General features: G+C 41.5%; 1 protein-coding gene across 2 annotated transcripts in view; it reads left to right on the forward strand.

Moving 5' to 3' along the window:
* The window catches only part of RASGEF1A (RasGEF domain family member 1A), a 151091-nt gene that overhangs the window by 104090 nt on the left and 30138 nt on the right, over nucleotides 1–16863 (forward strand). Inside the window, exon 2 of one of the 2 annotated variants that reach the window (XM_085229570.1) lies at nucleotides 1968–2082. In XM_085229570.1, the coding sequence (XP_085085696.1) occupies nucleotides 2041–2082 (42 nt within the window). In that variant the 5' untranslated portion in view covers nucleotides 1968–2040. Of the gene's footprint in view, nucleotides 1–1967; nucleotides 2083–3576; nucleotides 3598–16863 lie in introns of those variants that run through there. The other variant, XM_010714125.4, reaches the window with a different exon arrangement.

Raw genomic sequence — 16863 nt, forward strand, 5'->3', positions numbered from 1 at the left:
TCCGAGAAAGCTTACTTACTGCTAACACAACCTAAATACAAATGTGTGCTCTTACTGCGTTAGGTTCTGATGGCTTCTGCTGACACAGGCTTGCCAGAACATCACTGAATTATTTATATGGAAGTCATCTGCAAAGTCATTAGAGAAGCTCTCCTGAGTCAGGAACATAGTTATTGATTTATTTTATTTTCCTGCCTTAAAGTTTTACCAGAAAACATCTTTGCTTTGGTTCCAGGCAAAATCTGCAGCTGTTAGCATGGAATTGAAGCAGCATTTCTTCACTCATCTTACTAACAAGGCAAACACCTGGATCATGCAAAAGCTACAGAACAATGTACATCCAATCCAAAATTGCATTTCTCATTTTTCTTGCTCATTTTGTATCTTTCCTTACATTTGGATAATAAAAATCAAGGCAATCATATTTTGCTTGGAAAACAGACAGAAATGTTGGTTTAAATTTACCAAAAGGAAGACCACAAGAGGCCAAAGAGTTTTTTAAAAGTTGGTTAAAACAGACAGAAAACAAAGCTCATTGCTGACATTGAACCACTGTGGAAAATTCAGACCCGAAGTTGCTAGTATGTGAAGATTTGGGCCTCAGATTTTTATGGACATGGACTTGCCATCACAGCACAAATTCCTTATGTTAATACCAGAGAATACATACTGGGTACTGGAGTAAAGAATAATTGTATAACAGGCATTTTGTAGGCACAACAGAGATGTGCTGAAAGCAGTCCTCAAGCTCCCTTATCAGTGGTTGCAGCTAAAAGCACGCTCTTCCTTGCTATGCTTTCTTTAGAAGGGAAACCTACATTTACGGTCACGGGAATTCAGTACTCATCAGTTATTTGAATCAGGAGAGGACAAAAGAAAAATTAGCTCCAAATAAAAAAAAAAAAAAAAAGGTGAGATTATTTTGACACAAAAGTAAATTAGGATTTTTTCCCCCTCCTTTTGTCATGCCTCTCTTAAAACGCAAACTATTTTAAGTTCCTTATGTCCTGGGCTGCATTAAAAAAGGGGTGGCCGGCAGGGAGGCCAAGGAAGTTGTGGATGCCCCATCCCTGGAGGCATTCAAGGCCAGGCTGGATGTGGCTCTGGGCAGCCTGGGCTGCTGGTTGGCGACCTGCACATAGCAGGGGGTTGGAACCAGATGGTCATTGTGGTTCTTTTCAACCCAGGCCATTCTGTGATTCTATGATTCACTAACAAGAATAAAATAAAAAGTGAAATGCCTTGAAACCACAAACACCAGCACCCAACTCAGAATCACAATTTAAGTTCACCTCAGTAACACAGCAACACTGAAGAAAAGCCAGAGTCCTACTAAAAAACAATAAGAGTCTGTTCCAAAGCTGATCTGCAGTGAATTATCTCTGTAGTTATTATAACTATATTTCAGGTAGGTGCCTACAAAATGGTTGCCAGTTTCTTTATATATTTATTTTTACGTCACGTTTAAGGTGGCTTAGTAGAAATACGTAGTTAATGATTTATCCATCATTCTGATGAGATATGATTGTGCTGTCAGTTCCCTTTGTGCTGCCATTGTACTTCTCAAGAAAAAGAGGTTTGTAATTCTTCTATCACAGTAACTGCACGAAGGAATAAAATCCTAAATTCCAAAGCTTTTGTTAAACACTTTTCAGCATGTACCTTAATAATCAGTCAATTTAGCAATATAAATAATATTGATGTTATTCTAGGTATTACTTCTCAGTGGCTGTTACAAGGCTCGAGGGTTTTATTTTATTGGGGTGGTGGCATTTGTTTGCTTGTATTAAAAATTCTGCTTTTATCCCCTTTTTGATATACTGGAATTTGTGCTATTTCCTCATTCTTACGACCTTCGTCTCTTTTAAAACTATGCATGTCAAATCTTATTCTGATTCTATAATGCATTTTCAGCGGAAAATAACAGTCTGTTCTGAATTGTAACCCATTGCACCCCTCCTTTTAAGGGGAAGAAGGCAAGACACATGACAAAAATCACAGAGTGAAATAGCTGGGAGTCCACCCACTGGGAAAGGCTGGATGGCAGAACCACTGTGCAATGCTGCTGTAAAGAAATGCAAAGTAAGTATAATTTTACTTACGGTTCTTACAGAAAAGTTTCTTTCTTATTTGAAAGCACTGATGCAGACTAATTTCTAGTTAGAAATTTACATCTGGGCATTCTTGTACTTGAATAAAAATCAGTGTCAGTGTTAAAAGACAGCAAGCAGGTGCAGAAAGAAACTGGGACTGATCCAAAGCCTGGCTGTGGGTTGGGAAATGCAGGCTCATGACAGTGAGCAGCAGCAGTGGCTCACTGTACAGTGCTGCGTTGCTGGTATTTGCTCCCAGCACCCTTCTATTCCACCCCAAAGTTTGGATGAAGAGGCTCATTAGGTGCTCATTAGGGACTCATTAGATCACTCCTAAACGCTCACCTATTGCTGAGAGAAGTCCAACATTTCCTTTCCTGCGCTGTTTTTTGTCTTGGATACCATGCCCGTTCCTCCATTTGCACAATGTCATTCTCTGTTAATGATGACACCTTTGTGTCTTCTTCCTCATTTCCTATGGCCATCTTCTAGTTTTCCTGCTCTCCACATTTCTACGTAGTTATTTCCATATCATTATACAAAATCTGATGCAAAATGTAAATAGTAATATTTTTAAAAATGACATGCCCACTTCATCAAATACAAATTAACATCACCTACACAGAAAATTCCTTTTGCTATTTTCTGATTTACCTCTGTTTGCAATAATTAATACAGGAGACATGTGGGCGTAGATAATTCATCCTTGACTTATCTTTATTATTTTATTTGCTAAGGATACGCATGATACCGTGTGGGAAGTCCATTCAGGCTTGTAACCAGAACATTTAGTATTGTTTCTATATAATTTAACTGATCTTCTGACATGTGCGTGGTGTACTGTGGATATTATTGCGAAAAACTGAAGTATAAAGAAAGGTCACTTTAAAAGTGATTTAAAAAAAAAAAAGAAAAAAAAAAGAAAATCCAACAAATTTAATTCCAGATTATTGCCTGATAGCTGCCAGTTTTCCATGGAAAATATTGTAATTGCCAGGTACTTTTGTATCTCTCTCCCAAAAGAAAATTCAGCTGAAACATCAAGAGAAATACTGCTCTAAAGTCATACCCAACCAAACCAAGAGAGATTTTAGCAGTGACGATACAAGCAGCAAGCCGAAGAGAAATTCCTTCCCCAAACTCACTTCCTCTCTTTCACATCATCTGTACACTGCTCTGTCTGGCATGTGAGTTCCTATAAATCTATACATAGGGTAAGCAGCAGAACAGCCCTGGTTTCACTGCAGTTTAATAAAGCCAGAGGCAGGGTGGAAGTTCCCAGAGCCACCTGACACCTACGTAGTGGAAGACTGGGGCAGTCAGAATTTCCTCTTGGGTGCTGCCACCCCTATCACTTTCTGTTTGTGGGGCTATAACTGTAATGGAAACCACAGCACTTGCCACAGACCCCAGCAGACGTTGTTGCCTGAACACAGTGAAGCAGCAGAAAGCAGGAACTGCCCCAGGCTACCGGCACTGAGAAGACATGCTGCTGGAGACCCTGGTAAGTCCTTCTGGGTGCGAGGCACTTCTGCTGTAGAGATGGCAGGGACTTCTGTGGCATGCAGGCAGCAATTTTATAACGTGCTACAGAGAAGGCGCATTTTAAATTGTGATGCAGTTGATGAATGCACTGTGTATTACATCATACTTAGATCATATGTGGTTATAGAACGGTTTGGGTTGGAAAGGATCTTTAACAAGCTGACAACATCCACAAGGATTATATTGGAATAGGCTGTGGTGATGCCTCGTCCATCCCTGGAGGTGTTCAAGACCAGGTTGGATGGGGCCCTGAGCAACCTGGTCTGGTATTAAATGGGGAAGTTGGTAGCCCTGCTTGTGGTGGGGGCTTTGGAGCTTGATGATCTTTGAGGTCCCTTCCAATCCAAGCCGTTCTGTGACTGTATGGTTCTATGGTTTTATGCAATGTGGTTGTGGAGAAATAGAAGCAATGTTTGATATTTCACATTGCCGTGGCGCATATTTTGTTACTCTCAGTGTGGAATACCAGAAAAGACAGAAACAGTGATCTGAGCAAATACCCAGCAGGTGCTAAGTGTCAGCAGTGTGCGGGCAGGGCTGAAGTGATGCAGTGCACCGAAGTTAAGTATTCTGCCTCCAACGTTTCATTCTCAGTCCCTGTTTTTGCCCAGTATAATTAATTAAATGAAAAACCATACCAATGTTGACATTTCCTCAGTGAATGAGCATTTGAGTTGCAACAGAGTTATCCTTCTGTTCGGTTATACAACCCAGTGAAGAATGTTCTCTTTACAATCAAAAAGTAGCACATTTTGCATCAATAAAAACAAAACCAAGCAGGTACTAAGAGCTCTTATTTTCAGACCAGTGACATTTAACTTCTTCACAAAGCAGGGGTGTTTTCAGTGCAACTGCTGGTGGATCATAAGTGCTATCCTAGTGCTTTCCTAGGAGAGGGGCATTTCTGCTGCATCCAGCACGGTCCCACACTGTTACTCAGTTCGGAGAATTTAAGCTCTAAGCGGATTGGTAGGGACCTGCTGCACATAAGCCCTGCAATCCCTTGAGAAACGATTTTCAAATTAACTAATAAGATATTGTACTGCTTACAGCTCATTAGAGAGAAACAGTTAGCTGCTGTGCCTGGGAATTAAGAGCTGGATTTAGCTGTTGTGTCCATAATTCTTAGTGCGTTGGTTATGTAAAGGAGTAGGTGAGAGGAGGGTTCAGTTTCATATCAAGGAGAGTAAAAAGGCTCTACAGCAAACATAATTGCAGGATTAGTAAAAAGCATAAGGCAGCTTTGCTCTGCTATTTACACGTCAAGGCGATTTATGGAAATCCTCACACAGAAAACTTCAATAATTGAAAATGAGATTCAGAAACAGCTTACTCTTCAGTTAAAGAACAAGTTATGTGTTTTTTGTTTTGTTTGTTTGTTTGTTTTTTAACGTTAAAATATAAAATGTAGAGAAGAATGGTAAATTTTAATGACATACTTCAAACGTAATCTCATTGAGGAAAAGAATAAGATATTAGAGGCTCATGACCAACAGTGATACCTACTATGATGTGTAATAGTAGGTAATAGTTCTGCAAAGCTCTGCATATCCAAACTACAGTCCACGTGTTCACAGAATTTCTAAGCATGAGATCATTTTGACACTAACTGCCATTCATCCCGTGGTGGAAAGTTAAGTGCAGAGGGACAGAGCAAACAAACACCATGAGAATAACAGGTACCAGCTAGTATGCGGACAACACTACTTAAGATAACACGTGAGAGGTGTCAAAACACAAAGGGTATGGATGAACTCAGCAAGGCAGAGAAACTAGGCTGATTAGAACTGGGAGCACGAACTGTCAGATTTGATAATGCTATGTAAAACCCTCAGCATGGAGAGTGAGGGTATCATCTTCTCAGAGAGGCTGTGGATGCCCCGTCCATCCCTGGAGGTGTTCAAGGCCAGGTTGGATGGGGCCCTGGGCAGCCGGGGCTGCTATGAAATGGGGAGGTTGGTGGCCCTGCCTGCAGCTTGGGGTTGGAGCTTGATGATCCTTGAGGTCCCTTTCAAACCAAGCCATCATGTGGTTCTATAAAAATGATCTTTAGCAAAGCCATAATCTCAACTAGAATGGCACAAGGCTTTGACAAGTGTACACCAACAAAAACACACTGCTAAAGATGACCAAGGTAGCAAAAAGAAGAAATCAGAGTGCTAAAGTTATGAAAGATTGGAGGAACAAGTAATCCAGTTGTATTTTATAGCAAAAAAAAAAAAATTATTTCAGAATAAAATACAAAGAACCAAAGTGAAAGTGCTTTACCTGGAATACGTACAAGGTGAACGAGTGTTGCTTTCTAATTGGTGAACCCAATTTCAGAACCTTTCCACTGAAACAGAAAAAGTAGCCATCTCTTTTAAGACAGATGACATGTTAGACGGGCTGAAAAATTAATAAATACGTAAACATTTCATGGTAAATCAAGGGTTATTTTAATAATTGCTCAATGTTTGAAGTATGAGTAAGGACCTTTCATTTCAACCTTTAGCTGCAGTGCTAGCACACGTAGATTGCCCTTTGTCACACAGCCATCCTTGCACCACTTCTCTCCCCTCCTAAGGAGGCAGAGATCAACCTCACTGTCACATCCCATTAGGAGCGAGCTGATAAAATGTGCTGGGATTCCAAGGTGACACAGCTGCTTTCATTACATTTGTCACAATATTGATTAGATTAGGTCTGAAGCCCATCTTTGGCCTGCTGCTGACCCATCACATCTCCAGGGAAATTCTGCAGAGCGGGACACAGAATTGGAAATGACAACAACAGAGGTGTTTGAGACTGACTCGGGTGTGACAAGTGTTGATTTTTACAAACTACGCATCCTAATCCATTAATCCCAAATCAGACTAACTAAATATCACATCACCAACTAGTAAGCTTTTGGGAGCTGAACAGCATATAAATAACACATCAAATATTTTTACTTTGTTCTCTAGAGTAAATACAAATAATGCAAAGTCCTCAGCTCATTTCACCCAGCAATATTTCAGAAAGCAAATAAGAAGTTGGCAGAATCAATCTCCGTGGAACTTGATATCAACTGCCTTCTGCAGTAAGTTCCATTCTAGGTATTAGGCTGCTCACAGCCTAGGTGATGACGTTTCATCTCAGAGAATGGTGCAGCTGAGCTGTGTAGCACTCAGTTAACCACAGCAGCACACAAGCTCAAGGCCCCCGTACCTGTCCTTATGTTTCAACAGGCTTTACTTGCTGCCATTAAACACTGCCAATGTAATACCTGTCCTTTCATTGATGCAGCCTTTGTATGTGACAGGTCTGACAGTTCAGCAGGCACAAAGGACCGCTCTGAACTGCTAAATATTCTCTGTATTTTAGACAGCATGGACACTGGGGAGTTTTTCCTTTTTTAAGCATAAAAACATTTTTTTCCCCCTTTCATATAGAGGTTACTCCTATAAATACCATCAGCACATACAGCTGAACTACAAGGAACCTTAGCAATAAGTTCAACAAATGTAATTCTTTTTCCCCACGCCTTTACCTCCCACACATAACACCCACAACTCTGACAGCACCACAACGATGCTTTGATTTTTCCTTTCTTTGCCTCCTCCTCCTCACCTTCACACTGCTGTACAAAATACCACTGCAAAACAATTAGTGCCCTGTAAGTAAAAAATAAGCGTTCCCATTTGCTGGAGGAGAATTGTAGCATATTGGGCAGGCTTGGGAACAGTGACTGAGACCAGCCGACACGCAGCCACCAGCAAAGCACTACCACCCAGTTTTCTACCACACAGACTTCCATTAAGGTTCAGTAACAGCCCTCACATCTGAAAACTATGGTTTGCACATTGAGAACGTGAAGAAAACAGCTTCTGAGAATTGCCTGGTGACAAGGAGCCAGTTTTCTATGCTTCAGCAGCTGAAAATTCTGCAGGGAGGTTTCTGATAGAATTAAGAGTTTCCTTGGAGGAACATCTCTCAAAGAACCACACTAAGAAGGTCCTTTTCTGGATGTTTGACCTCTTCGGGGTCAAACAATATTCCCCAGTTATACCAAGTACGTTCCACTTCTGTCTTTACTCACCCTATTAACGTAGTACAGCAGCCGCACTCCTATAAGCTAGAAATTAAGGATATCCTGAACATAGGCCAAAAGAAAAAAGCAACCGTTGAACAAAGATATAATCTGACACAGAAGCAACAAGGATAACTGCTGACAAGTTTTAAAGGGCTTTAATACTTTCAAGCCAAAAAATATCGCACTACTTGTCGTGTCCTGCTTCCTCTTTCCTACATCTGCAGCCTTTCCCATCTCATCCATCTCTCCTGCTGTCCCCACCAGCACACACAGGCTCTCTCTCTCTCTCACTAACCTGGACTTGTTGCCTTGTTCTCAATTCCATTCTTTTCCCAGCAGCCGTTGGCCTCCTTATTGCAACTGCTGGGTCTGATGGCCAGGAGCAGGCTCTGTTCCCATTCCCGGCCCACCTGTGTGCTGATCTGCATGCACAGGCCAGCCACGAGCCACAATGGGAGCCTTCACAGATCAGCACTTCTACCAGGTGTGGTGATCTATCACCCAGGAGTGAGAAGCATCAGCAAAGAAATCCCAGAACTCAGCTGGCTGTCCGCTGCATCCATTTGCAGTTTACAAACTTCAGAGGGAAGCCAGAAAAAAAAAAAAAAAAAGAAAGAGGATGGAAATGCAAAAACAATGCCATGCTTCTGGCTTGGGACCAGCCTGTTGGTGCTGGGGTGCTCGGCTCTCCCCAGTGCCCGTTTCTGTCAGCTCAAGGTGTAAACTCACACCCTGCCCACCCTCCTCCCTCACCTGCACAGAGTTTGCAGTCACGTTTGAGGAGTGCAGCAGAGCACATATAAAGCAGTGCAGAGGAACCCATTGCTTTGAAAGTGCTGACATTTTTGAGGATGAAAGGGGCTTGAAATCTCCAGAGCTCCAGCCTCATAAACTCTAAAAACATTCCCTGAAATAGAAAAGAAGAAGAAGAAGAAAAAAAGTGCACGTCTCTTTATTTAGAAGTTCATATACTTAAGTCCCTTAAGGAAGGAAATAGGTTAGGAAACTGACAGTGAAAAATACCAGATTTCAAATTCTTAAAATAAGTTAAAATCCTTTTTTTAGAAGGAGAAACAGGCCTTAAAATTAAATAAAAGCAATTCACAAGACACAAACCCAATATAACTTAGCCACCGGAGGGTGAGAAGATAGGAAAACATGGGCTAGGAAGAGTCTGGCCAAAATTTTATTTGCTTTCAGAAATTGTACGTGTTCATCATCACCACCAGGCACCCCACCACAGCAAGCAACAGAATGAACACCACTCATTTTTTTGCAAGTAGTGGATTGCCTTGCAACAAAAAGCAATTTTAAACTGGTAACCAAAGTCTTTGGTAACACATGCAATCATAGAGTCATAGAATGACCTGGGTTGACAAGGACCACAATGACCATCTGGTTCCAATCCCCTGCTGTGTGCAGGTCACCAACCAGCAGCCCAGGCTGCCCAGAGCCACATCCAGCCTGGCCTTGAATGCCTCCAGGGATGGGGCATCCACAGCCTCCTTGGGCAACCTGTTCCAGTGCCTCACCACCCTCTGGGGGAAAAACTTCCTCCTAATAGGTAACCTAAACCTCCCCTGTCTCAGTTTAAAACCATTCCCCCTTGTGCTATCGCTATCCACCCTCGTAAACAGTAATTTTCCCTCCACTTTATACATTCCTTACAAATATTGGAAGGCCAGTCCCCCATGGTTTTGTTTGATATATTTATTTATTGCCCCGTCTAGCAGTTCAGCAGCCTGCTAGGCTCTGTTCAATGAAGGCCAATCACCAGAGTATCGCTGCTTGGTGAGGAAACGCCAAGTAGCTGGGCCAAGCCCCACAGCTCAAGAGGTTTCTGAGGTGTCATGTTTGCTGAGTAGTAACTGAAGCTCTAAATCCTCCTTTGCTCAGTCTGTTGGCAAGTCTCCCTTAGAATCACAGAATGGCTTGGGTTGGAAGGGACCTCAGGGATCATCAAGCTCCAGCCCCCTCCTGCTGCAGGCAGGGCTGCCAACCTCCACATTTAATACTAGACCAGCATTCCCTTTAAGTCCTTTCAGAAAGGAGTTGTTAGCAGTGTAAGAAGCTTCCATGGTGTGGTTCTGAGTCAGGGCACTGGAAGGTGCCAGGTAGATGCAATGTCTGTCCGTTTGCCATGGTTAATTGCTAAAGAGGCCTGCCTGCTGCAGGCTCTCCTTTCCTTCCATATACTCAAAGACTGCCCAACTTCTTTGTGTACTTTATTCCCGTCTCATTTGTGATTAAAGTGGGAAGATGCTGCTTTTGTAAAGAGATCTGTTTATATAAAGAGATTATTATTTATTTGTTCAGGCTACACAAATTAAATTTTGTGTTCTTATTCAAAGCAGAGACTCTTTACTCCTGGGTATCATCAGTCTACAGAAAATGCCATTGTGCCTAATATAATTCCTGAGCTGCTAATCACACTACTTTTTTGCAAGAGGCAAAGTTTCAGTTGCTTACAGCCTGTTCTTTAAAGTTCAGCTATTCATTTACTGCTCATCCTTATTCCTCCCTGAAGACTTTCAGAGATGAAATGTGTGAGGAGACTCCAGTTCCCCCTTTTATTTAAGTATGCAAATACTGTTCTCGGTGTTTTTGGTGGTGTGTTTGTTTTTTTTTGTGGCGAAAGCAAGGTCAAAAGATATGGCAGAAAGTAATAGAAAATGACATGTCACAGAATCATAGAATGTCTTGGGTTGGAAGGGACCTCAAGGATCATGAATCTTGAAACCCCCCGCCACATGCAGGGCCACCAACCTCCCCATTTCATACCAGACCAGGCTGCCCAGGGCCCCATCCAACCTGGCCTTGAACACCTCCAGGGATGGACGGGGCATCCACAGCCTCTCTGGGCAGCTGTTCCAGCACCTCACCACTCTCTTGGTCAAGAACTTCCCCCTGACATCCAACCTAAACTTTCCCTCCTTCAACTTCAAACCATTTCCCCTTGTCCTGGTGTTATCTACCCTTTCAAAGAGTTGACTCCCCTCCTGTTTGTAGGCTCCCTTTAGGTACTGAAAGGCTGCAATGAGGTCACCCCACAGCCTTCTTTTCCCCAGGCTGAACACACTGAAAATCCAAACTAGATTCCGGATATAAATTGGAAAGTTTCAGTACAGGCAGCTAATACATGCACGTGAGTCAGCACTATCTCTACAGACATGATCAGCATATAGATAAGCAGTGCTACCCAAGATGCATTATGGCTGGTCTAGGTTATTGTAAAGAAATCCAGTTTCTTTTCAACCCAGGCCATTCTGTTATTCTATGACTGGGCCATGGTCAGATACCTCGCAATGCACCTGGGCACTGCCGCACTGGAAAGATTACCTCTCCTTGTCTGACAACACATGGCTTAAGACATATAATTCCTGACATGGCTGAGTGGTAAGATCACACTAATATTTATGGTAGAGAATTAGTGCAAAAAGAATCAGCTAATAAACACTGCTGCCCCCTCCCCTCCCCAAGCCAAGCAGCCATAATGACTCACTGAGATATTAAACATGTTAGGCTAATGAAGTTTTCACCAAACCAGAGCTAAGTTTCAGAATGTTTTAGCTGGTAAACTAGTTCAGACAACAGCAGTTGTTCTGGTAGAGCTTGGCATTTGGATTTTCAGGGTTCATTCTAACCCCTGTAAAATCAAAACGAAACTCCTTGGGTGTGAACTGAATCAAGAGGCTTAAGTCAAAAGGCTGAGCGGAAACCACTGAGCCTGAGACCCAAAACCAGTGCTTGGACCTGTGCTGTGCACTCGCCTGGCAAGCCTGACACAAATGTTAATTTTCCTGCTCTATAATTCCTAGTCCAACTAAATTAACCTAAATGTTCACTGCAATCAATGGGGCAGGGAAAGGAGAAAATCTGAAGGAGCATCTCCTAATGAGTCAATAAAGACCAGAAAGCGAAGGATCTACTTGTGCAAGAGCAGAGAAATAACCTCGAACATTTGATTTTCAAGAGATGAAGGAGAGAAAGGGAAACGGGGTGGAAATTTATGGCAAATGCAAACTGTGTGGTCCAGGCAGCTTCAGAGAGTGCTAAAAGGTTTCCAGAGGTGGGCAGATTGCTCTCCCATTAACACAGAGGCCTTATGATGGACCCACTGAGCTCCACGTGAGTGAGGGCTATTCAGTGCTCTGCTTTGATCAAAAGCACGAGGCTGTGACTTGCAGGCTCCCACTTGCTCTTCTTTTAGTAAAGACATGGGGAAGGGGAGGGAAGGGAGGGGAGCAGGGGGAAGAGGAGATGGGCAGCAGAACACACGGGTGGCTGGGACACATGCCATAAGGAAACAGGAACGCTCCTCAAAGCAGTCAGGAATGCAAGTGGATTACTTAGCTAACTGAATTTTGAGGACTGCAATGCCAGATCGCTGCTTCCGTTAAACGTTACAATGATATGACAGAAAGGAAAAAAAAAAAAGGTAAGAAATACATTTGAAATAAACTCCCACCTGTGACAGAGGCTCACTGTATTTATTCACTTGTGGGCTGCAGCAGACCAAGCTTTGACACTTACTTTAAAAGGACAGAATCTTAAATTGTGCATTCAAACAACTCGGGCATAATTGTCTCTAGTGAAATTTAATGATATGAAATATCATTATAATTACCATACCAGCAGTACACTTCCTTTGTAATACAACGTGTAAAATACCAAATTTTAAAGACACGATTGATGCCTTTACAAGATATAAAATTATTAGTGGTTGAATTAATATTCGAAGCTTTCACAAGCTATGCAGTTACAGCAAATGCTTTGAACTCATTCCCTTGTAGCCAAATGTGCTGAAGCAAGAAGCCTTGCTATTACAGTGTTCAGACAAATCCTTAATGGGAACTTCTGGGGAACAGTTATTTGCTTCCCCAGAGACAAACTGCAGATTAGTTTATCCTTTAGCAATGTTTCGGACTGCCTCTCAGACCAGAGTTCACCGTACCAACTGAGGATGCAATTTGATTTGCATTCACAAAACTTCCAAATAAAGGCGAACATATAACCACTGCAGCTCTGTGGCCAAACGGATGCTTACCTTCTCAGGATCCAGGCCAAAGTTTAATAAAACCTAGGATGACATATAATTTACACAAATGAAAACAGTAGCACAAAAAAAAAAAAAAAAAAAAAAAAAAAAAAAGAATAGAGCTATCATCTTCAAAAGTGTACTTGAGAGCAGTTGAGCATAATTAAACATCTCTCCCTTTCTAACCACTTCAGTGCTTCAAAAATCAATTGCAAAAGTTCTCTTTTGACGCAAAGTAAGCAATCAAAGTGCTGCACAGCAATAGGTAAACCTACCTAACTAATAATTAAGAGGTAGGATATATTTATAAAACAAGGAATTAAATTTCCAGTTATAGCTTCAAGTCCTACCTGCATCTGTAGATGTCTTAATCCAGTTTTAACTATTTTGCTAGTTTTTATCTGGGTGGTGAGGCACTGGAACAGGTTGCCCAAGGAGGCTGTGGATGCCCCATCCCTGCAGGCATTCAAGGCCGGGCTGGATGTGGCTTTGGGCAGCCTGGGCTGCTGGTTGGTGACCTGCACATAGCAGGGGGTTGGAACCAGATGGTCATTGTGGTCCTTTGCAACCCAGGCCATTCTGTGATTCTATGGTTTTCATACACTGCAGGTCTTAGTAAGCACATGCTAGTGAGAGGCTGTTCACAGAGCAGTGGGTGCTGCTGACTCCTGGCTGAGAGACTTGCAGCACCAGGAGGAGTGGCCAGGTAACACTGGCAATCTGCCTTTCCCTGGGGCTTTATGGTCCTTGTGAGTCCCTTCCAACTTGGCATATTCAGATTAGTTCTGTTGCTTAAAGTGAGTTTTCTACCAAGATCCAGATACATTGCAAGCATGATAACCTAGATCACCTCTCCAATTATATCATTATGATTCATTTTTGAAGGAAGAATGGGGAATGTCCCTATATCACTAGCAAAAACCATTTCCTCATTCTTTAAAATGCGCATACATAGACCACAAGGACAATGCTGATTGCTGACTTGATGTTCTTTGATGTGTGAACACATAAAACAATTGGAGACTTTCCAATTATCTCCAGTTCAAAGTTAAGCCAAAATTAGAAGCAGTTATGAATAATGTATCAGGTTTTAGTAGAAACAGTAATGCTGAGTAAAATAAAGATGAAAGTTTAGCTTACCTGTGAGAATGCAAAACAGGTAAGTAACACTGCTTCCTTAAACAGATATGTTTGGAGTCTCACATCCTCAGTAGTTCAATTAACAAAACATGTGTCAAAACAGAGCTCAGTGACAAATTGTAAATTGCTTTCAAGTGTGTTCCTGATGTTTTCAAGGTAGTATTAGAAGCTTAACTTTCCTATGAAACTTCCTCTAACTCTTTCATACAGACAACTTCTTGTAAAAAGCATGTCAGAGCCATTATCGTTTGCCATGGCGGGCTAGAAGTTGGTTCCAAGTCAAAACACGCATCCCAGGAGGCTCCTTATCCAGCACAACCACGCACTGAGCCAGATCCTCAAAGGAAGCTAAGCAGACTCTCTCCATTAATTTCAACAGGCCGACCAATTTCCTGAAAAATCTAGTTTCAATTAAGGCATAAACTCTTTCTGGGTAGAGAGGCTTCTACTCACCTGAGCTATTCTTGCTTGGATGTCTGTATTAGGTTGCCAGGTAAAATGTCCCAGTAAGCATTTCAGCATTGTCTTCTATTACTGCAATTCTACTTTCTTTTGTGGATTTTGTGAAAAAGATTAGATCATCTTGATATTGCAGAGTGCAAGAATGGGAGGACACACATACTTCCTTCTGCTGTGTCCTCAAAGGTTTTCCACTGCCTACCCCAATGTCTCATGTTCTCTATAATTGTGAGCAACTTGACAAAGCCTTTCTGGTAAGGCAATGGCTGGCACTTGGGCACTGTTAGCACGGAGGACTAGACATCCTTGACAAGGGCAACGGGCAACCGGCCAGAGATGATCATAGAATCACGGAATCATAGAATGGCCTGGGTTGAAAATGACCACAATGATCATCTAGTTTCAACTCCCCCTGCTACGTGAAGGATCACCAACCACCAGACCAGGCCCAGAGCCACAAAGATCTTTTTCTGGTTTACATATAAAGTTATGTGTGCCATTCTTTTCAGATGCCTCTGCTAAAATCCTACGTTGCTTTCCTTCGCTGAGTTCAGTTTATGCTTGTTGGCGTTTTGCAAACCATAAAAATGAAGTGACTGTATAAAACAATCTCATATTCCCTAGATTTCAGCAGCAGTAAATATGTTTTAGCAACAGTAAAAATTGTATCAGTCAATAGACTCACTGGGAACTACAAAACAGTAAAGCACACATTTCAATAAACAAATTCATAGTACATCTGGTACAGAAGCTAGTTAATGTACTAGTTATTATGAAATATCATCTACTAAAGCATGACATGCTAGGGCAATTCTAGGCTTTCATTTACTTTAGAAAATATATAATATAAACCATTAGCGTATAGTGCTTTTCACCTTTTGCCTCAAAATTATCACTCAATTTCCTAGAATGAAATGGTTCTACTTGAGCAAACCATTCTTTACTTCAACAGACATTAGAAGCAGGAAGTGTCTGACTTCATCTACTAAGAGCATGTAGCAATCCTCCTGTATCACCCAATTGTTACACTGGTGGAACACAGCAGATCGAATGAGAAACATGGAAGCAAGGACAATATCATTTATCTCCTTTTCTAGTAGATAACTCTCCTAGCTACGTCTATAAAGCACTTATATCTATAAAACATGTTGAAACTCACAAAACAATGCAGTTTTGCATCTCACTGATTAAAACTTAGGCTTGACTTCATTGATGAATTTGAAAAGATGGTTATTTACTAATTCAACTTCATGCAAACCAGGTTGTGTTTTTGACTCCAGGATTAGGCTGCCTGATATCCTTTCAGTTAAATCTATAGCACAAGTAATTCCCACTGTGACGTCTTGTCAATTTGGGATTTCTAGCTCATCTTTGCCATGCATAAATCCCTGTGGGAGCAGCTAGTGAGAAAAGAGCAAACAATAAAGTGCTCATAAAACGCTCAATATCCTTCTACACAAGAAAAAAGTCTGATTTTCAATGTGATCAATCACTACTGTAACAGAGATAAGTCACTACTATTAAATAGCTGCATTTGAAGATAAGGCATACGGAAATCAATTTCCTGCATATAGATTTTACAGAAACATAAGAGTACTGCCTAATCAAAATTCCCTTTAACTGGGAAAGTAAAAGGCTGTCCAGGAAATCTGCGGTAGCACAGGAAGCATAGGAAAGTTTTATTTTTATGCCACCAGCTCATATCTCGCTCGGACAGTAAGCAGCTGTGAAACAGTTCATATAGCACATCAGCAGAAAGGAAAGGGAAAATCCATTTCATTCTTCCTATCCGAAGTAATTTAAAACTAATTTTTGGCTATGCTTTTTAAAAATTATGCAACATGTACTATATATTAGTGAGAGCTTAAGATAACATTTCATATTGCATGTACAGGGATACCAGGTTGTTTATGGAAGGAAAATTAAGGAAAATTAAATAACTAAAATGAGCATATTCTCCCGAACTAGTGGAGGTCACTCTTCCAGATTTGGCATCCTCAGTCAAGTGACATCATTTTTAAAAGCAAAAAAACCCCACCATAAATTTAAAAATTCAATTTAGAACGTCCCCAAAGCCAAGCTATGACACAGCTAGGACTACAACAGACTCTGCTCAATGCATGTACAGCTCTTACAGACCAAACAGCTGATGAGGAACATCAGAGAGCATGAGAAAGAACGTGCTTCCTCTCAGAAAACAACATCAGCTTTAAGTTTCCCACACGTTCATGCCTGGGGAATCCCCTTTGAAAACGCTTGCTGAGGTGACAGCTCCTTGTCACCATTGGAGTAAGGTAAACAGCAACAGTAAGGGTGAGACTCAGGGCTCTTGAATGTACTCTCTCTGTTTTACACTTCGATCATCCTTTTATTCTGATGAAGTTGGAGAATAAAATTCATAGCTTTCAAATAAAATTAAAATAAGTTCCCAAATGATCTTCAGTATTGGCAGAACAAACTTGAAAAAGGCAAAGGAATGAGGGAGAATTTCAATACCTACAACCCTACCCACACCAAAATAAGTAAGTGTTCCA

Source organism: Meleagris gallopavo, chromosome 8 (assembly GCF_905368555.1).
Source record: "Meleagris gallopavo chromosome 8, MGAL_WU_HG_1.1, whole genome shotgun sequence".
In the NCBI taxonomy this organism is placed as follows: domain Eukaryota; kingdom Metazoa; phylum Chordata; class Aves; order Galliformes; family Phasianidae; genus Meleagris; species Meleagris gallopavo.